The sequence below is a fragment of the Oncorhynchus nerka genome, linkage group LG28 (assembly GCF_034236695.1).
Source record: "Oncorhynchus nerka isolate Pitt River linkage group LG28, Oner_Uvic_2.0, whole genome shotgun sequence".
NCBI lineage: Eukaryota > Metazoa > Chordata > Actinopteri > Salmoniformes > Salmonidae > Oncorhynchus > Oncorhynchus nerka.
In genome coordinates, this window is record NC_088423.1 from 84,776,950 (window position 1) to 84,804,644 (window position 27,695).

Below are 27,695 nucleotides of genomic sequence, written 5' to 3' on the forward strand. Positions count from 1 at the left end.
GGGTACTTCCTCATTCAAGCCCAATGCAAAGTTCAACAGTGATATTGCAGTTATAACAGCTGAGGTATTCTGGAGTTGTCCTTCATATATATCTACATATATATATATATATATTTTTTTATCTCAGTAAGGAATCTGTTAAACTTAAGTGGTTTATGTTTTTGTAAACGTTGATAAAGAGGATATTAACATTCAACTTTGAGGAAGTGCATGTATAACACAGAATGACTCCCTTGCTGTATAAAGATGCCTTTTGGGTAAGTTCCCTCAGTCTACTACCATTGTCTCTTGTTGTCCTGTGTTGGTGTGTGTAACTAGATATAACTAGATAGTCTACTGATAACTCATTTAAAATCTCTCTATCCAGAAATATTAGTATTTTGTTCATTCTCAACCATTTACAGACTTGAACGTGTAGTGAGCCTTTTAAAGCAAACAGCGTTAGGTTTCTAAAATGTGACAGTTGTCTGACAGAATATGATGTCCACAGTAATAACATGCCAATGAAATTTGGAACTGAACTGAGTGCTGTGGGAAAGCTGGAAAGGTCTGGGTTCAACTCTTACTGCTAACCCCTTAGATATGCACTGTAGGATAGGTACTGTAGGATAGGTACTGTAGGATAGGCACTGTAGGATAGGCACTGTAGGATAGGCACTGTAGGATAGTCACTGTAGGATAGGCACTGTAGGATAGGCACTGTAGGATAGGCACTGTAGGATAGTCACTGTAGGATAGGCACTGTAGGATAGTCACTGTAGGATAGGCACTGTAGGATAGTCACTGTAGGATAGGCACTGTAGGATAGGCACTGTAGGATAGGTACTGTAGGATAGGCACTATAAGATAGGCACTGTAGGATATTCACTGTAGGATAGTCACTGTAGGATAGGCACTGTAGGATAGGCAATGTAGGATAGGCACTGTAGGATAGTCACTGTAGGATAGGCACTGTAGGATAGTCACTGTAGGATAGGCACTGTAGGATAATCACTGTAGGATAGGCACTGTAGGATAGGCACTGTAGGATAGGCACTGTAGGATAGTCACTGTAGGATAGGCACTGTAGGATAGGTACTGTAGGATAGGCACTGTAGGATAGGCACTGTAGGATAGGCACTGTAGGATAGTCACTGTAGGATAGGCACTGTAGGATAGGCACTGTAGGATAGGCACTGTAGGATATGCACTGTAGGATAGTCACTGTAGGGATAGTCACTGTAGGATAGGCACTGTAGGATAGGCACTGTAGGATAGGCACTGTAGGATAGTCACTGTAGGATAGGCACTGTAGGATAGTCACTGTAGGATAGGCACTGTAGGATAATCACTGTAGGATAGGCACTGTAGGATAGGCACTGTAGGATAGGCACTGTAGGATAGTCACTGTAGGATAGGCACTGTAGGATAGGTACTGTAGGATAGGCACTGTAGGATAGGCACTGTAGGATAGGCACTGTAGGATAGTCACTGTAGGATAGGCACTGTAGGATAGGCACTGTAGGATAGGCACTGTGGGATAGGCACTGTAAGATAGGCACTGTAGGATAGGCACTGTAGGATAGTCACTGTAGGATAGGCACTGTAGGATAGTCACTGTAGGATAGGCACTGTAGGATAGGTACTGTAGGATAGGCACTGTAGGATAGGTACTGTAGGATAGTCACTGTGGGATAGGCACTGTGGGATAGGTACTGTAGGATAGGCACTGTAGGATAGGCACTGTAGGATAGGCACTGTAGGATAGTCACTGTAGGATAGGTACTGTAGGATAGGCACTGTAGGATAGGCACTGTAGGATAGGCACTGTACATTTACATTTACATTTAAGTCATTTAGCAGACGCTCTTATCCAGAGCGACTTACAAATTGGTGCGTTCACCTTATGACACTGTAGGATAGTCACTGTAGGATAGGTACTGTAGGATAGGCACTGTGGGATAGGCACTGTAGGATAGGCACTGTAGGATAGTCACTGTAGGATAGGTACTGTAGGATAGGCACTGTAGGATAGGCACTGTAGGATAGGCACTGTAGGATAGTCACTGTAGGATAGGCACTGTGCTTTCACCACAATTTCCACATCTGTTATATTCTGTTTAACTTGTGAGGTATCATAGTATTTTTGCACAGATGTTCCCTGAGGCGTTGATTGCTATGGCTCCCTTCCTGCTCACGGTGGTTACGAATTTAGCCCTCTCATTGTCCAGATAGATTTGCATCCAAGGCAACAGTTGATAATCTACCTGTCATCTTCAGACATGAAATATAACATATTAAATGGGTTTCTATTATACTGTCTGCAACTAAAAGTTGTTCAAAGTGAATATTCTATGGTCCTCTGGACAGTCCTCTGATTATATTGCCTGTTTGTAAGTACAGTAACAAGTTATGACGCAATGCACATTTCAGTGAAACGTAAAATCAATCTTAAATGCTTTGTGAATTTCACCAGGTTCATATACCATGTTGTAAAGACACTAGACCCCATTCTATGGGAACCAATCCCTAAACAAGTTCCAACTTCTGTGGAATCTAACTGTTCAGTATGTGCCACTAAATACAGAGACAAACCACTGGGCAGTTTGAGTCAAACGTTTATTTTGTAACTATTGTTGTGTAACTGGATTACAACACATCTCTTTCTCTCTCTGTAGGGAGTTGATTTCACTAATCATCAGGGCTATGAGGTTCTGATTCAGAGACTATGTGATGGCAGGCGGATGTGCAAAGATGTGGAGGAACTGCTGAAGATGAGGTAGGGTTTCTCTGACGTCATTAAAACCTCATACAAAATGCACGCAGGGATGGTCAGCAGTGATTGCACACCGAATCGGAATGTTCATACAACTCAAAGATTGGTCGACACTCTACAAAACTTTTAAGTCTGCCTGTTTGTCTGTCTACAGGGCCATGGCAGAAGAGAGGTATGGGAAGGATCTGGTGACAATAGCACGTAAAGCTGGGGGGCAGACAGAGATCAGGTAAATGGCTGGTTACGTACATAGAGATGATATGTTTGGACCATAATACCTACTATGCACAAGTTAGCCAAAATGCTGTCATAACAGATACAAATAACATTGGTGGGGACGTTGGCCGAAATCTAATGTAATGTTGTTGTTGTTTTTAAAAATCATTTGACATTACCTGGCGTGGCGCACCTGCTACTTGCTTATATGCCACAACCACTTCACAGGCAATATAATAGGTAGTCAATAGAATAATAGTGGTATTTTTAGAACATAATAATGATAGAGACAGGGTTCAGTAGTGGCACACAATGCCATTATGTCACACATTCTAGCCCTCGTGGAATCATTTCCAACAGAGAGAGAGAGAGAAAATGTGTGTGTGTGTGCATCCTCAATCCAGTTTCCTGTGTGAGCATCCTCAATCCAGTTTCCTGTGTGAGCATCCTCAATCCAGTTTCCTGTGTGAGCATCCTCAATCCAGTTTCCTGTGTGAGCATCCTCAATCCAGTTTCCTGTGTGAGCATCCTCAATCCAGTTTCCTGTGTGAGCATCCTCAATCCAGTTTCCTGTTCACACAGTTCATCTTTACACCATTGTTAATTAGCCAGTCATGTGACATGGTAAAGTTGGACGAAGAGAAGAGACCAGACAAGGAATCAGTGGTTAAGGATAAACATCATAATTTACTGAGAAACAGTAGCCGCAGGATCACAGTACACTTGAAACAACAAACACTAAGTCTTGAAAACTCACTCAGGAAACAAACGCACACAGTAAACAATTCAAGCTTCTGCAAAGGACAACAGAAAACACACCTCTTAACAGGGAAATCATTATCGCCTTGGGTCAGGTTCTCGTGTCTGGGCTTGTCGGACCGTGGTCTCAATACTCCATATCACAGAGTCCACAATGCGGGAGCTGTGGATGATGGGTCCAGAGTCCCTCTCCTCGTTAGAGGTATCGTGTTGGCGGGACAGGGCACCTGCTTTCTGATTCTTGGATCCCGGGCGATAGGCTTGTGTCAAATCAAACCTGTTAAAAAAACAGAGCCCACCTAGCCTGGCGAGCGTTCAACCTCTTGGCTTCTTAAATGGAGACCAAGTTCCTAAGGGCCCACTTAACTTCCAAGAGCTCACAGTTGCCTACATCGTAGTTGCGTTCCACTGGCGAGAACCACTTGGAGAGAAAGGCGCATGGGTGCAGTTTCTTGTTCTCTTCGTTCTGCTATGAAAGGACCACCCCTGCTCCGGTGTCCGAGGCGTCCACCTCTACTACAAAGGGCAGAGTAGGATCAGGATGAAGGAGGATGGGTCCAGAGGTGAAACATCCCTTAAGCTCTATGAATGCTATTTCAACCTCGGGAGTGTAGTAAAAACGGGTCTGGGACTTTAAAAAAATTATGTAACCTTTATTTAACTAGGCAAGTCAGTTAAATAGGGGGCGGCAGCGTAGCCTAGTGGTTAGAGTGTTGGACTAGTAACTGGAAGGTTGCAAGTTCAAACCCCCGAGCTGACAAGGTACAAATCTGTCGTTCTGCCCCTGAACAGGCAGTTAACCCACTGTTCCTAGGCCGTCATTGAAAATAAGAATTTGTTCTTAACTGACTTGCCTGGTTAAATAAAGATAAAATAAAATAAAAAAAAGAACAAATTCTTATTTACACTGACGGCCTACCCCGGCCAAACCCGGACGACGCTGGGCAAATTGACATGCGGGTTAGGACCGAGAGAGGCGCTGCCACTGCACCAAAGTTGCGTATAAAACACCTGTAAAAATAGTTTCACCCGAGGAACTGCTGGACCTGCCTGAGTGAGGTGGGACGGGGACAGTGGGCGACCGCCTCAACCTTTTGGGGGTCCATTTGGATGCCTGTGGTAGACATAATGTGGCCCAGGAAGGAAACTGGGGATACGTGGAACTCACACTTCTCCATCTTGACATATAGTTGACTCTGCAGGAGGCATCTCAGGACTTGGTGAACGTGCAGTATGTGTTCTGGAAGGGTTTTGGAGAAGATTAGGATGTTTTTGAGGTAAACAAAGAGAAACCGATTCGAGTGTCATTGATCAATGCTTGAAAGACTGCCGGTGAGTTGGATAATCCAAAGGGCATGATGAAATAATCATAGTGTCCACTAGAGGTGTTAAAGGCAGTTTACCACTCATCTCCCTGATTCTCACCAGATTTTAAGGGTTGCGGAGGTCCAGTTTGGTGAAGAATTGGGCCAACTCCAAGACATCAGAGGGTAACGATTCTTGATCGTAATCCAGTTCAGCCCTCTGTAATCGATGCAAGGACGCAGGCCTCCATCCTTCTTACCCACGAAGAAGCTTGCACCAGCTAGGGATGTAGAGGGGCTAAGGAAACCTGCCTCTAGCGACTCCCAGATGTAATTGTCCATGACTGCTGCTTCAGGGGTTGAGAGATAGTACAGATGACCCTGGGTAGGTGTGGAGCCGGGTAGGAGTTCTATGGCAGTCGTATGAACGATGTGGAAGAAGGGTGGCGGCTTGCCTCTTACTGCAGGCCTCCGGGAGGTCGAAGTATTCAGGAGGGAGAGCGGAGAAGTCGTGGACTTCAATGGATGCTGGAGGACATGGCGAGGCTCTTGGTGGGGGTCTTAGACATTTAGACTGGCAGTCCTTACCCCAGTCTAGTAGGTGTCCCGTGGACCAGGAGAATAGTGGGTTATGTGGTGCTAGCCAGGGGTACCCTAGGATAAGGGGGTTTCTAGGGAGCAGAAAACTAAGAGTCTGAGTGTTTCACCCCAGCCTGCAGTAGAATGGGCTTGGTCTGATATTCCACCTGACCGGAGCAAATGGGCCATCCATTGGGGGCTTGAATCTGCAGAGGGATGGGACACTTCACGCAGGTGATTGGTAATTATCTGGTGAAGTCCTGATCAATAAAATTATCTGTGGCCCCGGAGTCCACGAAGGCTTGATTCTGGTGCTGACGGTTGTCCCAGTGGAGGGTTGCGAGTAGTGACAGACGGTGACTGAGAGGTAGCTGCACAGCTCGTCAGGGTCTCCCCTTGTCCTGGCGTTTCCCGTCAGCTCTGGACATATAGCACGGAGATGGCCGAAACCTCCGCAGTAGAGGCAGCAGCCGTCGCAGATGCGCCTTTCACGCACCTGTGGACTTTGACGTGTGGGTCACAGCTGCATGGGCTTCTCAATTCTGGGCTTGGGGGGCTTAAGGTGCTCAGGAAACCAAGATACTGGGGTGGAGTCAGAAAGGCGCTGTCTCATGCATTCGAGGCGGTTGTCGATAATGATTGCCAGTATTATCAGGGACTCAAGGTCCTCTCCCAGTTCCCGATAGGCCATTTCATCCTTGGAGTTAGACAAACCCTGATGGAAAGCAGTTTCCAGGACCTCCATATTCTACACACTCTTGGAGGCAAGGTTGTGGAACTCAATGGCGAAGTCAGCAACTGGTCTGGCCCCTTGTTGAACAGTCGGTTGACCACTTCTCTTCCGCCGACTGGGTGGTCGAAGACTTGTAACTCAGCAATGAAGGCTAATATGGAGCTGCAAGGTTGGTGGCTGCTGTTCCCACACTGCCATTGCCCACGCCAGGGCCTTGCCCGAGAGTAGAGAGATGATGTAGGCGATCATGGCCGATCGGTGTGGAACAAGGAGGACTGTAGCTCGAACACCAGAGAACACTGAATGAGGTAGGAACCCCTTGCATGCTCCCGGGTGGCCGTCATACCGCTCGGGGGCTGCGATTTTGGGTTCCCGGTGCAGGTTCCCTGGAGGAACTATGGCGACATCTGTAGCACTGGGCGATGAGACTTGGACATTGGCCCCTCTTGGGTTGAGGTTGGACTGTGTTTGGAGGGAGTCGGTAAGTGCCTGGAGGGTCTCTGATATTTGGGAGAGTTGTTCTTGCTGCCGCTTCAGCAGTGCTCCTTGGTGGGTTACAACATTCTTGATCTGAGTGTTCTCTGCTGGGTCCATGTTTGGTGCAGAAGCTTTCTGTGATGTGGTGAGGTTGGACCCAGGTGCAGAGAAGAGACCAGACGAGGAATCAGTGGTTAAGGATAAACATACTTTACTTTACTGAGAAACAGTAGCCGCAGGATCACAGTACACATGAAAAAACAACCAACACTAATTCTCAAAAACTCACTCAGGAAACAAACGCACACGGTAAACAATTCAAGCTTCTGCAAAGGACAACAGAAAACACACCTCTTTTAACAGGGAAATCATAATGAATAAAATGGACACACCAGAGTGTCGTTAATGTCTCTAGGACGGTCTCTGCTGCCCTCTGGTGACAGGTGGAACCATGACAAGTCATTGATATCTAGATACAGTTGTATGCAGTGATTTGGCAATCTGTTTATGCATACTGTGTTTAACTAGTATTTAGTATGCTACACTACCTGTTATTGATAAATGCATCATTCCTATTTTTTCAGCACCCTGAAAGCCTCATTTGATCAACTTAAAACACGTAAGTTTATCCTGTCTACTGCATCTCTCACAACAAAGCCCAATGACAGTTTACTAAAATAACTGTTTTCTTTGACAGAAATTGAAAACATTGGGAATCTGCATATCCAGCTATCCGGAATGTTACGGGAAGAGATCAAGAAGATGGAAACATTCAGAGAGCGACAGAAAGAACAGAGGAGGAAGGTTTGAAATGTGTTATTGAGTGCTTATTTCATTTTGAAAATACATTTTGAAAACCTGTATTTATGACGTGCCAGTAAATTTCAACCATGTTGTTAATCCTCGTTCAGTTTGAGGGGATTATGGAGAAAGTTCAGAAGATGAAGGTGTCCTTATACAAGAAGACCATGGAGGTAGGCATACTATTTACTCAGGGAATTACATGCTTACTTAGTAAGTCAGTTTAAGTACAGAGGTACATACACAGAAGGTAATAGAACAGTCTGAAAGTGGGACTTTATCCACACGCTTAGAAAAAAAGGTATCTAGAATTTAAGGGCGCTTCAGATGTCCCCATAGGAGACAGGTGGCAGATAGTCTAGCATTTAAGAGCATTGGGCAAGTAACTGAAAGGTCAGTGATTTGAATCTCAGAGCAGACTAGGTGAAAAATCTGCCTACGTGCGCTTGAGCAAAGCACTTAACCATAATTGCTCCTGTAAGTCCACAGAGTGTCCTTTCCACAGAGTGTTCTACATTGAACCCAAAGGGATTCCACCTGAAAACCAAAAGGGTTCTAGCTGGAACCAAAAAGGGTTCTCCTATGGGGACAGCCAAATAACCCTTTTCTAGAGTGCAGTGTAAGAGTTCATACCCAGAAAAGAGGAAGGCTGACATTACACCCAGTAGACCCAGCTACCTCTCAGAGATGGGTGAGCTACCCAAGAGAGAACATACATCACAGTGCAATTCTGCAAGAGGAAGAGGGTAGGAAACAAAGTATAGACATTCACACCCACACACCAACCACAGACTTTGGCCCTATTATAGTGGGGAACTGGTAGGGTAACACAGGCCTTGAAAATGAAAATGTTGGTCTGTATCAATACGGATCTCACCTCTCATAGTCCCATGATTTATGCTCAACCGGGTGATTTGAGCCCTGATGGCTGGTATATCAAACCGTATACCATGGGTATGACAAAAACATGTATTTTTACTGCTCTAATTACATTGGTAACCAGTTTATAAAATATTAATAAGGCACCTCGGGGGTTTGTGGTATATGGTCAATATATCACAGTTAAGGGGCTGTATTCCAGGCACTCCGCATTGCATAGAGGGTAAGAACAGTCCTTAGCTGTGGTATATTGTCCACATATCACATCTCCTCGGGCCTTATTGCTCAAATATATATAAACTTAGGCATATAATACTTACACCCTGTATAACATCTTGTATACAGTGCCTTCGGAAGGTAGAACCCTTGACTTCAAAAATGGATGAAATTGTGTTCTTTCCCTCATCAATATACACACAATATCCCATAATGACAAAGAAAAATACGTTTTTTTACACATTTTTGCAAATGTATTAAAAATAAAAAACTGAAATATTACATTCACATAAGTATTTAGACCATTTACTCATTACTTTGTTGAAGAACCTTTGGCAGCGATTACAGCCTTGAGTATTCTTGGGTATGACGCTTGGCACACCTGTATTTGGGGAGTTTTTCCCATTCTTCTCAGCAGATCCTCTCAAGCTCTGTCAGGTTGGATGGGGAGTTTGAGTTTGAGTTTATTTATTTTTACAGGGACAGTGCACATTAATTAACGTTATAGTAAAAGTGCCGGTTTTAACCAGCCGGCTAATTGCTCTGTCAAGTTGGATGGGGAGCGTCCCTGCACAGCTATTTTATGGTGTCTCCAGAGATGTTCGATCGGGTTCATGTCCGGGCTCTGGCTGGGCCACTCAGGGACATTCAGAGCCTTGTCCCAAAGACACACAATGTAATGTTAAATGACACTCCTGCGTTGTCTTGGCTGTGTGCTTAGGGTCGTTGTCTTGTTGGAAGGTGAACCTTCACCCCAGTCCGAGGTCCTGAGCACTCTGGAGCAGGTTTTCATTACATTTACATTTAAGTCATTTAGCAGACGCTCTTATCCAGAGCGACTTACAAATTGGTGCGTTCACCTTAAGACATCCAGTGGAACAGCCACTTTACAATAGTGCATCTAAATCTTTTAAGGGGGGTGAGAAGGATTACTTTATCCTATCCTAGGTATTCCTGAAAGAGGTGGGGTTTCAGGTGTCTCCGGAAGGTGGTGATTGACTCCGCTGTCCTGGCGTCGTGAGGGAGTTTGTTCCACCATTGGGGGGCCAGAGCAGCGAACAGTTTTGACTGGGCTGCGCGGGAACTGTACTTCCTCAGTGGTAGGGAGGCGAGCAGGCCAGAGGTGGATGAACGCAGTGCCCTTGTATGGGTGTAGGGCCTGATCAGAGCCTGGAGGTACTGAGGTGCCGTTCCCCTCACAGCTCCGTAGGCAAGCACCATGGTCTTGTAGCGGATGCGAGCTTCAACTGGAAGCCAGTGGAGAGAGCGGAGGAGCGGGGTGACGTGAGAGAACTTGGAAAGGTTGAACACCAGACGGGCTGCGGCGTTCTGGATGAGTTGTAGGGGTTTAATGGCACAGGCAGGGAGCCCAGCCAACAGCGAGTTGCAGTAATCCAGACGGGAGATGACAAGTGCCTGGATTAGGACCTGCGCTGCTTCCTGTGTGAGGCAGGGTCGTACTCTGCGGATGTTGTAGAGCATGAACCTACAAGAACGGGCCACCGCCTTGATGTTAGTTGAGAACGACAGGGTGTTGTCCAGGATCACGCCAAGGTTCTTAGCGCTCTGGGAGGAGGACACAATGGAGTTGTCAACCGTGATGGCGAGATCATGGAATGGGCAGTCCTTCCCCGGGAGGAAGAGCAGCTCCGTCTTGCCGAGGTTCAGCTTGAGGTGGTGATCCGTCATCCACACTGATATGTCTGCCAGACATGCAGAGATGCGATTCGCCACCTGGTCATCAGAAGGGGGAAAGGAGAAGATTAATTGTGTGTCGTCTGCATAGCAATGATAGGAGAGACCATGTGAGGTTATGACAGAGCCAAGTGACTTGGTGTATAGCGAGAATAGGAGAGGGCCTAGAACAGAGCCCTGGGGGACGCCAGTGGTGAGAGCGCGTGGTGAGGAGACAGATTCTCGCCACGCCACCTGGTAGGAGCGACCTGTCAGGTAGGACGCAATCAAGCGTGGGCCGCGCCGGAGATGCCCAACTCGGAGAGGGTGGAGAGGAGGATCTGATGGTTCACAGTATCGAAGGCAGCCGATAGGTCTAGAAGGATGAGAGCAGAGGAGAGAGAGTTAGCTTTAGCAGTGCGGAGGGCCTCCGTGGTACAGAGAAGAGCAGTCTCAGTTGAATGACTAGTCTTGAAACCTGACTGATTTGGATCAAGAAGGTCATTCTGAGAGAGATAGCGGGAGAGCTGGCCAAGGACGGCACGTTCAAGAGTTTTGGAGAGAAAAGAAAGAAGGGATACTGGTCTGTAGTTGTTGACATCGGAGGGATCGAGTGTAGGTTTTTTCAGAAGGGGTGCAACTCTCTCGCTCTCTTGAAGACGGAAGGGACGTAGCCAGCGGTCAGGGATGAGTTGATGAGCGAGGTGAGGTAAGGGAGAAGGTCTCCGGAAATGGTCTGGAGAAGAGAGGAGGGGATAGGGTCAAGCGGGCAGGTTGTTGGGCGGCCGGCCGTCACAAGACGCGAGATTTCATCTGGAGAGAGAGGGGAGAAAGAGGTCAGAGCACAGGGTAGGGCAGTGTGAGCAGAACCAGCGGTGTCGTTTGACTTAGCAAACGAGGATCGGATGTCGTCGACCTTCTTTTCAAAATGGTTGACGAAGTCATCTGCAGAGAGGGAGGAGGGGGAGGATTCAGGAGGGAAGAGAAGGTGGCAAAGAGCTTCCTAGGGTTAGAGGCAGATGCTTGGAATTTACAGTGGTAGAAAGTGGCTTTAGCAGCAGAGACAGAAGAGGAAAATGTAGAGAAGAGGGAGTGAAAGGATGCCAGGTCCGCAGGGAGGCGAGTTTTCCTCCATTTCCGCTCGGCTGCCCGGAGCCCTGTTCTGTGAGCTCGCAATGAGTCGTCGAGCCACGGAGCAGGAGGGGAGGACCGAGCCGGCCTGGAGGATAGGGGACATAGAGAATCAAGGGATGCAGAAAGGGAGGAGAGGAGGGTTGAGGAGGCAGAATCAGGAGATAGGTTGGAGAAGGTTTGAGCAGAGGGAAGAGATGCGGGGGAGAGAGAGCGAAGATTGGGACGGCGCGATACCATCCGAGTAGGGGCAGTGTGGGAAGTGTTGGATGAGAGCAAGAGGGAAAAGGATACAAGGTAGTGGTCGGAGACTTGGAGGGGAGTTGCAGTGAGGTTAGTGGAAGAACAGCATCTAGTAAAGATGAGGTCGAGCGTATTGCCTGCCTTGTGAGTAAAGGGGGAAGGTGAGAGGGTGAGGTCAAAAGAGGAGAGGAGTGGAAAGAAGGAGGCAGAGAGGAATGAGTCAAAGGTAGACGTGGGGAGGTTAAAGTCGCCCAGAACTGTGAGAGGTGAACCGTCCTCAGGAAAGGAGCTTATCAAGGCATCAAGCTCATTGATGAACTCTCCGAGGGAACCTGGAGGGCGATAAATGATAAGGATGTTAAGCTTGAAAGGGCTGGTAACTGTCACAGCATGGAATTCAAAGGAGGCGATAGACAGATGGGTAAGGGGAGAAAGAGAGAATGACCACTTGGGAGAGATGAGGATCCCGGTGCCACCACCCCGCTGACCAGAAGCTCTCGGGGTGTTCATCAAGGCCTTTCTCCCCCGATTGGCTGGGCGGCCAGCTCTATGAAGAGTCTTAGTGTCCAAACTTCTTCCTTTTAAGAATGATGGAGGCCACCATGTTCTTGGGGACCTTCAATGTTGCAGAAATATTTTTGTACCCTTCCCCAGATCTGTGCCTCGACACAATCCTGTCTCAGAACTTTATAGACAATTCCTTCAACCTCATAGCCTGGTTTTTTGCTCTGACATGCACTGTCAACTGTAGGATCTTATTTGACAGGTGTGTGCCTTTACAACTCATATCCAAACAATTGAATTTACTACAGGTGGACTCCAATCAAGTTGTAGAAACATCTCAAAGATGATCAGTGGAAACAGGATGCACCTGTGCTCAATTTCAAGTTTCATAGCAAAGCGTCTGACTAAGTTTTTTTAATTTTAATACATTTGCAAAAAAATCTACAAACATGATTTGACTTTGTAATTATTGGGTATTGTGTGTAGATTGATGTGGATTTAATTTTTTATTTAATCCATTTTAGAATAAGGATGTAACGCAACAAAATGTTGAAAAAGTCAAGGGGTCTGAATACATTCCGAAGGCACTATATAACCCTATTCTCTATGCGAGCAATTACATACCGAATAGATTAGCTACATCGTTAGGCTACTCTGTGGTGAGACAAGTGACAAGAGCCAATGGCAGAGTGACATAAATGGAGCTAAAGTGGTGAAGACTGATTATCCTGTACAAGAAACAACCAATCTGAAGCCAGAAATACATATTGACCTAAATGTTTGCTTAAACTGCTAAGTGAGGACTGCACCATTCACCATTTTGACATTGCATACAGTTGCATACAGTTTTACAGAGATCCAACATGGCTACTGTTTTAATTGATTGTTACATAAAACATGACTCCACAGACCACTGTGGCTGCTTCAATGATGATTCCCTGAATGTCTCTTCTGTCCATCTCCAGTCTAAGAAGTCCTATGAGCAGAAATGTAAAGAAGCAGACGAGGCAGAGCAGCTTGCTGACAGGAGCACCACAGCCACAACAACAAAACAGTCTGAGAAGGTAACACCACCTCCCCAAACCCTGGAACTATATAAACACACAGCCCCCAAGCAGTCTGAGAAAGTATTGTAATCCCCCATACCTGGAATTACACAGCCACAACACCAAACCAGTCTGAGAAGGTAACACCACCTCCCCAAACCCTGGAACTATAAAAACACACAGCCACAACACCAAACCAGTCTGAGAAGGTAACACCACCTCCCCAAACCCTGGAACTATAAAAACACACAGCCACAACACCAAACCAGTCTGAGAAAGTAACACCACTGCCAACCCTGCAATTATACACATGTAATACACCTAGTTATTCAGTGCATTCAGAAAGTATTCAGACCCCTTCACTTTTTCCACATTTAGTTACGTTACAGCCTTATTCTAAAATGGATTAAATTATATGTTTTATTCATCAGTCTCTACACAATAACCCATAATGACAAAGCAAAAACAGGTTTTCATAAATGTTTGCAAATGTATAAAAAATAAAAATAGAAATACCTTATTTACAAGTATTCAGACCCTTTGCTATGAGACTCGAAATTGAGCTCAAGTGCATCATGTTTCCGTTGATCATCCATTGAGATGTTCCTACTAGATTGGAGTTCACCTGTGGTAAATTCAACTGATTGATTGGACATGATTTGGAAAGGCACACACCTGTCTATATAAGGTCCCACAGTTGACAGAGCAAAAACCAAGCCATGAGGTCGAAGGAAATTTCCGTAGAGCTCTGAGACAGGATTGTGTCGAGGCACAGATCTGGGTAAGGGTACAAAAACATTTCTGCAGCATTGAAGGTCCCCAAGAACACAGTGGCCTCCATCATTCTTAAATGGAAGAAGTTTGGAACCACCAAGACTCTTCCTAGAGCTGGCCGCCCAGTCAAACTGAGCAATCGGGGGAGAAAGGCCTTGGTCAGGGAGGTGACCAAGAACCCAGAGGTCACGCTGACAGAGCTCCAGAGTTTCTCTGTGGAGATGGGAGAACCTTTCAGAAGGACAACCAGCTCTGTAGCACTACACCAAGCAGGCCTTTATGGTAGAGTGGCCAGACGGAAGCCACTCCGCAGTAAAAGGCACATGACAGCCCATTTGGAGTTTACCAAAAGCCACCTAAAGGACTCTCAGACCATGAGAAACAAGATTCAACAAGATTCTCTGGTCTGATGAAACCAAAATTGAACTCTTTGGCCTGAATGCCAAGCGTCACATCTGGAGGAATCCTGGCACCATCCCTACAATGAAGCAGGGTGGTGGCAGCATCATGCTGTGGGGATGTTTTTCAGCGGCAGGGACTGGGAGACTAGTCAGGATCGAGAGAAAGATGAACGGAGCAAAGTATAGAGAGATACTTGATGGTAACCTGCTCCAGAGTGCTCAGGACCTCAGACTGGGGCAAAGGTTCACCTTCGAACAGGACAACCCTAAGCCCACAGCCAAGATAATGCAGGAGTGGCTTCGGGACAAGTCTCTGAATGTCCTTTAATGGCCCAGCCAGAGCCCGGACTTGAACCCAATCGAACAGCTCTGGAGAGACCTGGAAATAGCTGTACAGCGACGTTCCCCATCCAACCTGACAGAGCTTGAAAGGATCTGCAGAGAAGAATGGGAGAATCTCCCCAAATACAGGTGTGCCAAGCTTGTAGCGTTATACCCAAGAAGACTCTGAGTCTGTGATCACTACCAAAGGTGATGCAACAAAGTCCTGAGTAAAGGATCTGAATAATAATGTAAATGTAATATTTCCATTTTTGTTTAATAAATACATTTGCAAAAAAAGTGTAAAAACCTGTTTTGCTTTGTCATTATGGGGTTTGTGTGTAGATTGATGACACAAAAATAACGATTTAATACATTTTAGAATAAGCCTGTAACGTAACAAAATGTGGAAAAAGTCTAAATACTTTCCCGAATGCACTGTAGTTATTGTTGTGCTACTGGAACTCAATTTCTCAGTATCAGAGAAGGCTATGAAACAGTTCCCTTTGCTACTGTTTTCCTACTACAAGTAAAACAGTGGTATAGTGGAGGAAAACACAAGTAAACACGTTCTACCCACTTTTTTCTTTTGCCCAACAGTTCATCCACCTTTTGCAGAAAAATACATTGAAAGAATAGGAAGTGTTACTTTTTTCACCACGACCAGCGAGCCGAGTTTACACATCTCTTTTTTTTCTTCTTTTTTTGTAAACTAGACTGGTTCTGTGAGTCTATGAGTTGGTTATAATGCAAGGCAACTGAATGTCCAATGAAATGATGGCAATTCCTGGAATTGAGTTATCTATTTACTAGAAATGCTTGTTCTGTGTGCGTTCTGAAAATGGAGGTCTGTAGAGGAACAGAGAGTCAGGAGAGTAAAGAGAACACATCCTGATATTTTCTTCTAAAGGAGAACTGTCTCTTTTGTTTGTTTAGCAGTCTCGTTTTGATTCAGAGCATGACCAGTTCCTCTACTGCTGTCTTTCTCAGGTACAACACAAGGCCAAGCAATGCAGACAAGCCGTCACTGAAGCAGGTCTGAATCATACCATACAATATACTCTACTTTTCTTTATTGGAGATAATAGCAATGGATGAATGAATCAATTAATCTGTAAATCCATTACGAATGTATTATCATTGATCTGATTATTTAAAAAACATGTATTTATTATGGTAATCCAAGTAAAGAAGAGTGCTTAGGATGCAATAAATGTAAAGTATTCCCTAACCTCTATTGTGCTCCACCTGTACAGAGAAACAATACATGTTGAATGTAGAGCAGCTGGAGAGAGTTCGTCAGGACTGGGAGGGAACACACAAGGGCACGTGTGAGGTTAGAGCTTCACATTGCACCCACCCACAACTGTTACTAGCCCAACGACGACCTCACACCACAGCACACCACGCCCCCTTCCGCAGTATGTCTGAGTAGGCCTATATTTCTCAGCATAACACCCCCCTGTGGCTCATGTACATACATCCAGAATAGACTACACTGTTAGAACAAAAAGGTACTATCTAGAACCTAAAAGGGTTCTTCGGTTTTCCCCATAGGAGAACCCTTTGAAGATGCCTTTTTGGTTCTAGGTAGAACCCTTTTGGGTTCCATGTAGAACCCTTTACACAGAAAGTTCTACACGGAACCAAAAAAGGTTATCCTATGAGGTCAGCCGAAGAACCATTTTAGGTTCTAGATAGCACCTTTTTGTTCTAACAGTGTAGTCTATGCCTCTTAAAGCACAATATTGAATGTTACCGATTGAGCAGGTAAGCCTGATGAATCCGCTATTACAGTAGCTTGTAAAGCTATTTAGTCTGGTTAGCCTCCTTAATATATGCAGTGGCTTTTGAGCCAGATTGTATACTTAACAAAAATATAAATGTAACATGCAACAATGTCATTTATTTTATGGAGTTACAGTTCATATTAGGAAATCAGTCGATTTAAATAAATGCATTAGGCACTAATCTATGGATTTCACATGACTGCGAATACAGATATGCATCTGTTGGTCACAGATATCTTTAAAAAAAAATGGGCCTCATTATCTCTTCACGGTATTTTTGTGCATTCAAATTGCAATTTCATTCGTTGTCCGTAGCTTATTCCTGCCCATACCATAACCCCACCGCCACCATGAGGCACTCTGTTCACAACATTGACATCAGCAAACCGCTCGCCCTCATGACAGCATACACGTTGTCTGCAGTTGTGAGGCCGGTTGGACGTACTGCGTCCAACCGTGTGACAAAACTACATGTTTTAGAGTGGCCTTTTATTGCCCCCAACACAAAGTGCACCTATGTAATGAGCATGCTGTTTAATCAGCTTCTTGATATGCCACACCTGTCAGGTGGATGGATTATCTTGGCAAAGGAGAAATGCTCACTAACAGGGATGTTAACACATTTTTGCTCAAAATTAGAGAGAAATACGTTTTTTTGTGTGTATGGATCATTTCTGGGATCTCATGAAACATGGGACCAACTCTTTACGTTACATTGATATTTTTGTTCAGTGTGTATATATAGGGATAGATGATTAAGGGTTTGTACTGTATGTGTGTCTCTGCTGTTCCAGGTGTTTCAGCAGCAGGAGGTGGACCGCATCACTACCCTGAGGTGTGCCCTCTGGGACCACTGTAATCACTTCTCTGTGCAATGTGTCAAAGACGACGAGGTGAGCTCAACAATGACCACACTTCAGACGATAGGCAAATGGATTATGGATGGGTCCATGAACTACTGTCTACATTCAACTCTATTAGTACCAGTACTACACTGCCTAACATGCAATGTATCTGGTGATCAACCAAAATGCATCCTATTTGTCAACCAGAACTATTTTAAATCAATTAAGCCTCTTTGAAGACTGAGCATGAATATGATAAATGTTTTTTTGCAGTTTTACGAGGAGGTGAGGAATATTCTGGAGACGTGTGACATCACAGCAGATAACAACTGTTTCATAGAGATGAAGACAACAGGTTCAAGCCCACCAGGTAAAAGCTCACTGAATACAGGACAGAGCGTGAAGGGCCAGGGTTGCTGTCAACATTGGCACCAATGGCGAACACTTCTTAGAGTAATTGTAACGGGTTTGTACTGTGTGTGTCTCTGCTTTTCAAGTGTAACAGTTCCTCTGAATAACATTTGCCATTTGAAATATTATACGCCTATGCTTAATTTCTGTGGACTTCCATCCTCTTCTCTCTAGACCCCGTTGTGTTTGAGAACTACTATGAGAGGGAGCCAACGGGCGACAACAACGGCAGCGGTCGCTTCGGAGGGGGAGGGGTCAGGAAAAGGTCAGTTAGCAGAACTTGGGACTCGTAGGGGCAGTTTCCTGAAGACAATCGAGGAGTAGGCTAAATTGTGTCCAGGAAACCACCCCATAGTGTTTCTGTGAAACAAGCTCTATCACTTTGTAACACTGGAATAACAGTTGAATGCATAGGAATTCTAATATGGACATTGTATCACTACATTCTCATAGCTATACATCATCAACACATTCATATATATTTGAGAATGGAACATGAAAAATATTTGTGCAGATTCTCCATGAGTATCAGTGAGGGTTCAACTTCCGAGCCAGCGGCGCCACCTGTTGGTCAAACAGTGCCTGAGAGTTCAGATGGAGTGTATGCATCCATACCTGGCTTCCAGTCTGCAGCTGCAGCTGCCCTGCCTGCAGTGACAACTGATGAGGATGATGATGATGATACCTTCATGGTGTTTTATGACTACTCTGCACAGGTGAAACCTGCACACACAGTTACAGGTGTCAAGTTACAGGTGAAACCTGCACACACAGTTACAGGTGTGAAGTTACAGGTGAAACCTGCACACACAGTTACAGGTGTCAAGTTACAGGTGAAACCTGCATACACAGTTACAGGTGTCAAGTTACAGGTGAAACCTGCACACACAGTTACAGGTGTCAAGTTACAGGTGAAACCTGCACACACAGTTACAGGTGTCAAGTTACAGGTGAAACCTGCACACACAGTTACAGGTGTCAAGTTACAGGTTAAAACTGCACACACAGTTACAGGTGTCAAGTTACAGGTGAAACCTGCACACACAGTTACAGGTGTCAAGTTACAGGTGTCAAGTTACAGGTGAAACCTGCACACACAGTTACAGGTGTCAAGTTACAGGTGAAACCTGCACACACAGTTACAGGTGTCAAGTTACAGGTGAAACCTGCACACACAGTTACAGGTGTCAAGTTACAGGTGAAACCTGCATACACAGTTACAGGTGTCAAGTTACAGGTGAAACCTGCACACACAGTTACAGGTGTCAAGTTACAGGTGAAACCTGCACACACAGTTACAGGTGTCAAGTTACAGGTGAAACCTGCACACACAGTTACAGGTGTCAAGTTACAGGTGAAACCTGCACACACAGTTACAGGTGTCAAGTTACAGGTGAAACCTGCACACACAGTTACGTGTCATGTAACCGTGCATGCATGTAACTAGTTGAGATATTAATGGATCATGTTTACATAAACTATTCCACTGATCTGTATTATACTGTATGTATGTACTGTATATGAACCATACAGTAATTCAAAGCCTCATACTTCTATTACTAACAATGTGTTCCCTGTGCTCCCAGGACCCAGATGAGCTGTCAGTGTCTAAAGGGGATGTGGTGTTGGTGATAGAACAGAGTGAAGACGGCTGGTGGACAGTGGAGAGAAACGGACAGGTTGGGCTGGTACCTGGCTCCTACCTGGCCAAAGTCTAGACATAGTCACACACACATTCATGCATGGACACACACATGCACGCGCACACACTCATGCACACAGGTACACGGATTCACACATACATACTCATGCACACTCACCCATACATACTGTAGTCTTCAATATGAGGACCCCTTTCTGCTTCTTACTCAGATGTTCTGATCCTTGGTTCAAGACTTCAGAGTAACAGATTCTCCAGCAGTAGAGATGACTCACTGAACTGACTTGGAACATGAGTCATGACAGTGTGTTCCCCATTAACTATTAGTCTATGCTGCACCAGAGATTGTCAGTCTTTTCACCCAACAGGCCTACTGCATACATACAGTGATGTGAAAAAGTATTCGCCCCCTTTCAGATTTTCTCTACTTTTGCAAATTTTTTAGACTGAATTTTATCAGATCTTCAACCAAAACCAAATATTAGATAAAGGGAACCTGAGTGAACAAATAACACAACAATTGTATACTTATTTCATAAACAAAGTTATGCAACACCCAATGCCCATGTGTAAAAGTAATTGCCCCCTTACACTCAATAACTAGTTGTGCCACATTTAGCTGCAATGACTCCAACCAAAAGCTTCCTGTCGTTGTTGATCAGTCTCTCACATTGCTGTGGGGGAATTTTGTCCCACTCGTCCATGCAGAACTGCTTTAACTCAGAGACGTGTGGGTTTTCAAGCATGAACTTCTCGTTTCAAGACCTGCCACAACTTCTCAATTGGGAATAGGTCTGGACTTTGACTAGGTCATTCCAAAACATATGTTGCTTTTTAGCTCTTTTCATGCCGACTTGTGTGTTTTGGATCGTTGTCTTGCTGCATAACCCAGATGCAGCTCACAGACAGATGGCCTGACATTCTCCTGTGGAATTCTGATACAGACCAGAACTCATGGTTCCTTCTATTTAGTCAACTCGTCCAGGTCCTGAGGCAGCAAAGCATCCCCAAACCATCACACTACCACCATACTTGACCGTGGGTATAAGGTCCTTACTGTAGAATGCAGTGTTTGGATTTCGCTAGACATAATGGAACCCATGTTATCCAAAAAGTTATACTTTTGACTCATCTGTCCATAGAACATAAAATCAAATTTTATTTGTCACATACACATGGTTAGCAGATGTTAATGTGAGTGTAGCGAAATGGTTGTGCTTCTAGTTCTGACAATGCAGTAATAGTCTTGATGATCATGCATGTGCTTTTTTGCAAACTTGAATCAACTTTTTGGATGATATGGATCCCATTTTTTTGTTTTGGAATGGCCTATAGTCAAAGTCCAGGCCTAATCCCAATTTTGATGTTGTGGCAGGACTTGAAACAAGCAGTTCATGCTTGAAAACCCACAAATGTCACTGAGTTAAAGCAGTACTGAATGCAAGAGTGGGCCAACATTCCTCCACAGCGATGTGAGACTGATCAACTACAGGAAGCATTTGGTTGCAGTCATTGTAGCTACAGGTGGCACAAACGGTTATTGAGTGTTGGGGGCAATTACTTTTTCACACAGGGAAATTGGGTGGTGTACAACTTTATTAATTAAATAAGTAAAATAAATATTAATTTGTTGTCATTTGTAATCTCCGGCCCTTTAATCTAAAATTAGGGTTTGGTTGAAGATCTGAAAACATTCCGTATCAAAAACATGAAAACGTAAAAATCAGAAAGGGGGCAAATACTTTTTCACAGCACTGTAGAGAATCTCAAATACCATACAGAAAACTAGTCAAACTTTAAACTGTATCAATTGTAAATATGTGTGTATACACCAACCTGAGAAGTGATCTACAAGAGAAAGTAGAAGAGTATCTGAATCAAGACCAACAGCTGTACTGTATTTTATATATTATTTAGTATTTGATAAAATATGTAATGTTTACTTTGAAGTTTCCTTAGTTTGGATACATTGAAAAGTGGTGCTTCAGTTCATCAGTGAACAATAAAACATGTTTTAGTTTAAATGTAGGTTTATTTCAATCAAAGTTCTTTCCTCTCCCCAATCTATTTACATGATTTTGTTTCACATTATTTTCTACAATGCTACAAGTCTAAATATCAACTTCCGTTTGAAAAATAATACACAATGCCACAAAAACACAAAACAAACGCGACTCCCTCAGTCACAGCCCCAATTCTTTGGTGGTTTACATCAAATTCCCAGGCAGGGTTGAATCTCAATTGTATTCCTCATGTCTTCCCTCCTCAGCTTCTCAATGCACAGATCTGAAGTTTCTCCACTTGGATCTTCTCCTGCAATGCATTTTAAAAAGGAGGCAAGGAGAGAGGACAAGGAATCAAGAAAATACAATTGAGATTCATCCCTTCCCTTTCATACTTGGTATTAGAATGTGTGTCGGAAAACACCTACATATGTACCAAGTTGTAACACAAAGCTCTATCTACACATGGGTCTTAGGTAACACTGGTAAAGTACCTCTACACTACATATGAATGGAGACTGGAGATGGGTTGACTGACTCACAATTTAGTGGTAAACTACAGGGTCCCTCATAGATAAAGGTACTTCTAATCTTCACATGATTAAATATTCCTTAAATACCTCCAGAGCTCTAGTCATAGTGCAAAATGACATGAGACAGGAGTACATTCCACATATTGCACTGAGCAGTAGTTCTCTTCTATAAAGAGCCCCTAATCATCCCTTGTGCCCCAAAAGGGAAAAGAAAATAGACACGGCGGTATTTCATGAGCAAAAGAAAAACATCAATTCGCCATTTAACAACTTTGGCCTTAGGCGTTCCATAGTGTCTAAAAAAACAAACATTTAAAATTAAAATAAATGTACAAAGCATGTTCAATAAATAACTATTTTCACAGATTCTCCCCCCCCAATCACCAGTGTATACCCAATAGTTATCCTGTGCAAGGTTTGCTTGAGCTTACTACTACTGAAAACTACAAATTGTGGACATGTCAGGTGAGGCTTCGTTTCTTTATTCTTATTGGTGGAGCCCTTGGTGCGGGCGGGGCCTGTGTCCTCCTCATGCGTAGGTTGCGCCAGTGACCAGTAGCTCATAGGCCGGGTCGTGCCCCCTCCTGCACAGCACCACACAGGCACACAGCATCCCCAGCATCTACGGGTACAACAGTATGCATAGTTAGCATAATCATCATCGCTGCACCCAGAATAAAGTTTCACGTGCACTGGCCAGCTTCTCCGTCTTGTGAAAGACTAGAATTTCCAGGAGTCCTGCTCCTAGAGCAACAGTAGTGCAGGGTTTCTGTCCCAGCCTTGTGCCATGCCATCACGTGATTCGATTAATTGAAGAGAACTTGGTGTGTGAAGTGAAGTTCTTCAAATGAATGAGAACAAAAAGAAGAACCAGAAGAATCATACCTACAAAATAAAATGTAGAAAAAAAGCACAGGTCGAGGCACTCTAGTCTTCATTAACCGGGTACATTGAGCATTAACACCTGCACAATGTGACGCATGACTTCATCAGGGCTGGTTTTTAAATGCTCTTCATGCCTGGAGAATAAAGGCTCTCTATATTAAAACCCACTAAAGTGCTTCAACCACGAGTTTTCTACCACTTTACTCATTTTTGGTGGATATGTTTCTCCCCCATCCCAGAGGCAACCGTGGCTGTTTGGGATACCTGAAGCGTTCTACATTGTTATGACTCATGAGACTGCATTTGAACATGCATTTCATAATTACTATACATCCAGTGACTCCACAAATACATCAAGTTATCCTCACAAGGAGAAGGGAAGTGACTGGTCAGCAGGACGCATGTTGTGATGTCCCCCCGTAAGGTAGTGTTGAAACATTGAAAAAGCAATTTGACACAATCAGGTCAGCTTCTCAGCAGCAGCTCAAGGCCTACTAGACATTACTGCAGCTCTAGTTAACATGCACCTGGTAAACATGGTTCAGATGTTATTACAGAAGGACTCAAATATCGGCCTAGGAACAGATTTTTACCTCGTCAGCTCAGGGACTCAATCTTGCAACCTTTCGGTTACAAGTCCAACACTCTAACCACTAGGCTACCTGCCTATATTGGTTTACCTGTATTGCAGCGAAGGTCAGAGCAGCCCAAATGACATACATCATGATTTCTTTCAGCTTTTTCACAACAAGAGCTTCACAGCCCTAGAGGAAAAAAGACAAATATTAAAAACATGTCTGCATGTCAGTATTTTCTTTAGGAAAGAAATGTGCGAGTCGAATGTCCAACCAAATCAAATAGATTCCCATTTGAATGGCGTCATGTGTTAGGTAATGGTGTTCTAGGAGTGCCCACTGACAATTCATTGACACCACATGCAAGTGACTACAATAAATATGCAAGGAGAAATGAGGGCCTATGAAGTGAACGTTGGCTCCTTGCACAATATCCTGTTTCAGTGTTAATTTAAAAATAAATTCTGTGCCTCCATCCTTGGTACGGTAGCTAGTTAGCTAACTTGATTTGCACGGTATCCAGCATTTTTAAGCTACTTGACTAGGCATTAGATTAGGAGGAAGGAGGAATCTAAATATTCCTCCTTTCTGGACTTGTATGACGTCTGTAAATTCTCTTTAAAATACAGTGAACACTTTTCAGACTCACTGCGCGGGAAACCTTGTGGGCCGGTACCAGTTGATACAATACTGTAAGTTCGCTCGTGAGAGCGCAATCTCAAGACAGACAGGCATAGCAGAGAGATGATGCGATTGAAAAACAACCTGAACCAATCACCATGCATAGCCAATGGGATTTGTAATAAATGCCATTTAGCTGACACTTTTATCCAAAGTGACTTACAGTCATGCGTGCATACATTTTACGTTGGTGTGGTCCTGGGATTCAAACCCACTACCCTGGCGTTAAAAGCGCCATGCTCTACCAACTGAGCTACAAAGGTCCATTTATAGACCATATTTATTTTCATTGGGCTATTTACTAGCTAAAGGAAACGCTTGGGTGTGCGTGTTCTCTCTTACCTCTGGGTAGAGGTCGCCAGGCCGGCTCATGGTTCCAGTACAGTTGTTGATGTTGGGTTTACAGCAGCTGACTGGAACACTGTTGTTTCTGGACTCCTTGAACCAGCGAGTATTCCTCCAGTCAGAGTAGTTGTGAATGCCACAGCAGTGGAGCTATGACAGGGGAGAGGGTAGGAGAGAGATGGGGAGAAAGAGAGACTGCTGTAGGCACCTGCAAACTCACCTGTAGTCATATTTTTTTTTTTAACATGTCAGGAGAAATAAATCCAGTGGCGTTGTTCTCACCTGTCTCTGCACATAGTCGATGGCTCGGCTGGGGGCATCTGTGTTGGTGCCATTGTATTCATCATACACCTTCTGAATGGAGTGGTTCACCTGATCTTCCACCTGAGTACAAGCAACAATGTCAATTTCATCTGTGCAAGAATTGTAACATTCATATTAAATTCCAACAAACTGCATTCCCATTCACCCTTTTCTATTGCTTTTGTGTGATAAGACACTAGACAGTAGGCCAATACTAACCCTAGTTCTGTAGATATAGCCAATAACAACCACAACAACTTCTGTGACAAACACCAGCAGGAGAATGACAGCAAACTGCAGAGCAAAGAGAAGAGATATGATCAATTCAATATCTAGTCCAAAGATAAGAAATTACATTTACTTGCATTATACAAATGACATTTGTATCCATGTGCTTTTCAATACATACAGCTGTAAGTCCGCAGGAGCTTTCCCTTATTGTGGCACAGCATCCAATCAGCCCAATGATAAACAGCAGAGTCCCGACTGCTATTATAATGGACGCTGGGATCAAGGTGTACACATCCTCAAAGAAGTGGTCATAGTCATCATATGTGATGAACACATAGGCTCCAATGTAACACAGAATTCCAGCTGCAGCCTAGAGAGGGGGCAGTGAGAGGGAGACAGAGCAAGAGAAAGAGTGTGGGTCAGGCATGTAACATCCAACATTTTTTTGCTTATCAGAAAGAAAACCCAATATTTTGTGCAGACTGAGACATTGTTTTAACAAACACACATAAAGCTGTTGGTATGTGGTCACTGGCTAGCTGCTGGTGTGTAGCAAGGGAATCCCCAGTTTCACTTTAAAAACTTGAACAAAATATACCCTTGCAATAACTTGTCTAAATTCATGGACTTATTAAGAGGACATATGCCATTTTTGTGATAAAGTGTGACTCTGAAGTTATTTTGGAGTGAGTTGAGTAATTAAAAAAATGTTTTTCATTAATATGACCCATGTATTTAGAATGATTATGTAATATGTTATTATTCAAGTAAAAACAATACTTGAAATCTGTCCTTAAATTGAATATATTTTTTACTTGAAATCCAATATTTAATCAAATATCTACAATTAGTCAATATTTAAAAAAAAAAAACTATGTATTCTTACAACAATTGCAACCCCTGCCATTCTATTTTTATTTGAGGTACTTTTAACTGTTGTCACTGGCAATTCATGTATAGGGATTTTTATTTCTTGTTTTTGTTTATTTTACTTTAATGCTATTTTATGTTTCTTCAGAGAAAAATACATGTGTAGTGATGTCCTATGTTTTTTGCTATTATACTGCAATTGGAAATTGCATTTTTTTTTAAAGGGAATCCGCAGTTATGTAAAGTTAAGCTAAGTGAACATTGCAGCACACTGTATTACCAAGCACTATCAGATTGCCAGCCGGACTCCTTGCTCGGGCCAAACTCTACGCCCGTTTGTTTCTTCTCGGTAATTAAAGTATATATCGAACGACATAGCAGCGTAATAATTTAGTGTGAGTCGTCAGGCTACTATCAGATGAGATTGGTGAGAGGTTAGGCCTAAACAATATGAAATACTAACTTGTGAAAACACTGTTACTGCAAAGAAATGTCGGGGACATCGGCGCATGGCGGCTAGGCGTTAGCTAGCAGGCTAGCTAGGTTTCTCACAGTGATACCAAATATGTTTTTCATTGTTCTCTGTGGTGATACGTTTTCTGCTAAACTGACTCGCACAAACTACAATCGTGCATATAGTCTTACCCACTGTTATGCAGTATTTCATTCAATCTCGCTGGTTTTCATGCAAAAAATTGCAGCATTAAATGTCAGACGGTTAGCTAGCTAAAAGCGAGAGGTAACAACAATGGCAAATGCCTGTCCGGCGTTAGCCAGCAGATCCGACACGCTTGCTCACAGCTGCATTAGTCTCTTGACACCGCGAAGCCGGCGCGAGATATAACTCGTTAAATGTACTTTAATCCAGGGACGAGAAATGCGTTGTACTCCGAATTGTCCCATTTCCAAACTGTTACACTGAGAATATTGTATATTTAAAACTAGTAGTCGTTCAGACGTTTTCTTCCTAATGTTAGTTAGCATGTGGCAACAGCAGCCATTTATGGAAAGTGTCTTATACACAGGAATGCTGTCCTACCCACCAACGGGTCGGATCTGCTGGCTACCTGTCCTTGTTCTACCCGTGCTTGTAATAACAGCAAAAGCATACATTTAAGAAATAATGTATATTTTAATAAACAAACTAGACAAGATGGTTGGAAAGCTCCACATATTAATTTTGTAGAGAATTAACGTGAGCTAGCTAATGTTAGCAGACGCCTCCCTTTGCTGCAACTAACGTTAGCAATTTCTGTTGCGTACTGTAATTTATCCCAACCATGACTACCTAGCGTCAAATACATGTTTTGAAACAAGTTCGTGATATTTTACCCAGAATATTAGATTCAGAAACACCAGGACGGTCTTTGATGAATTAATCCCACACTGGCCCATGGTTGCGCTGGAATCCAAATATGTTACTGTAATTTCGGATGGATCATGGATGTTGTTATGATAATAAAATGGCTGTCCTGTCCGTTCTTATTATACCTCAGTGCAGTGGTAGGTTCTGCCCCACTGCCTTCTTCTACAAAATCGCCAAAAGAGCGGATATGTCACGTGTGCAGATGAGATCATCAAAACAACCCGACGGTAAACTTCTTCTTCTGTGGTGTTTATCGGCAGATGGCATCCACTGTTATGGGTCATTACTGCCACCTACTGTACTGAAGTGTGAGCTAGAGGGAGAGGAATCCTACATAAATCCTACCTGCCAGCCCTGTTTCTCCTATAAAAATATAAACAATTA

General features: G+C 43.8%; 2 protein-coding genes across 4 annotated transcripts; one reads left to right on the plus strand and one right to left on the minus strand.

Moving 5' to 3' along the window:
* Window positions 1-15: 15 nt before the first annotated feature.
* LOC115112777 (proline-serine-threonine phosphatase-interacting protein 1-like) lies at window positions 16-21,543 on the plus strand. Of its 2 annotated transcripts, XM_065013209.1 has the most exons (14): window positions 19-257; window positions 2,658-2,758; window positions 2,910-2,984; window positions 7,408-7,442; window positions 7,521-7,627; window positions 7,735-7,797; window positions 13,237-13,335; window positions 15,804-15,849; window positions 16,070-16,149; window positions 17,398-17,496; window positions 17,722-17,818; window positions 18,034-18,124; window positions 18,374-18,575; window positions 19,446-21,543. In XM_065013209.1, exons 1-14 carry the CDS (start codon window positions 225-227, stop codon window positions 19,575-19,577), a joined length of 1,260 nt encoding a protein of 419 aa, XP_064869281.1. In that variant the 5' UTR covers window positions 19-224; the 3' UTR covers window positions 19,578-21,543. The 2 variants fall into 2 exon arrangements, with proteins under 2 accessions (XP_064869282.1, XP_064869281.1); XM_065013210.1 differs by lacking the exon at window positions 13,237-13,335 and having other exon boundaries at window positions 16-257.
* LOC115113788 (tetraspanin-3-like) lies at window positions 21,532-27,539 on the minus strand. Of its 2 annotated transcripts, none has more exons than XM_029641778.2 (7): window positions 27,437-27,539; window positions 25,254-25,445; window positions 25,064-25,138; window positions 24,824-24,925; window positions 24,539-24,691; window positions 23,621-23,704; window positions 21,532-22,677 (listed from the first exon to the last, which is right to left on the minus strand). In XM_029641778.2, exons 1-7 carry the CDS (start codon window positions 27,521-27,523, stop codon window positions 22,585-22,587), a joined length of 786 nt encoding a protein of 261 aa, XP_029497638.1. In that variant the 5' UTR covers window positions 27,524-27,539; the 3' UTR covers window positions 21,532-22,584. The 2 variants fall into 2 exon arrangements, with proteins under 2 accessions (XP_029497638.1, XP_029497639.1); XM_029641779.2 differs by having other exon boundaries at window positions 27,278-27,475.
* Between the last annotated feature and the right edge of the window lie 156 nt (window positions 27,540-27,695).

Excerpts from the sequence above, each read along its gene's own strand:
- LOC115112777 (XM_065013209.1), top strand. The coding sequence starts at position 225 with ATGACTCCCTTGCTGTATAAAGATGCCTTTTGG. Across the intron at positions 2,985-7,407 it reads GGGGGGCAGACAGAGATCAG|CACCCTGAAAGCCTCATTTG; the intron begins GTAAATGGCTGG and ends CTATTTTTTCAG. Across the intron at positions 15,850-16,069 it reads ACAAGCCGTCACTGAAGCAG|AGAAACAATACATGTTGAAT; the intron begins GTCTGAATCATA and ends CCACCTGTACAG.
- LOC115113788 (XM_029641778.2), bottom strand. The coding sequence starts at position 27,523 with ATGATCTCATCTGCACACGTGACATATCCGCTCTTTTGGCGATTTTGT. Across the intron at positions 24,926-25,063 it reads GCTATATCTACAGAACTAGG|GTGGAAGATCAGGTGAACCA; the intron begins GTTAGTATTGGC and ends GCTTGTACTCAG. Across the intron at positions 24,692-24,823 it reads TCGACTATGTGCAGAGACAG|CTCCACTGCTGTGGCATTCA; the intron begins GTGAGAACAACG and ends CCCCTGTCATAG.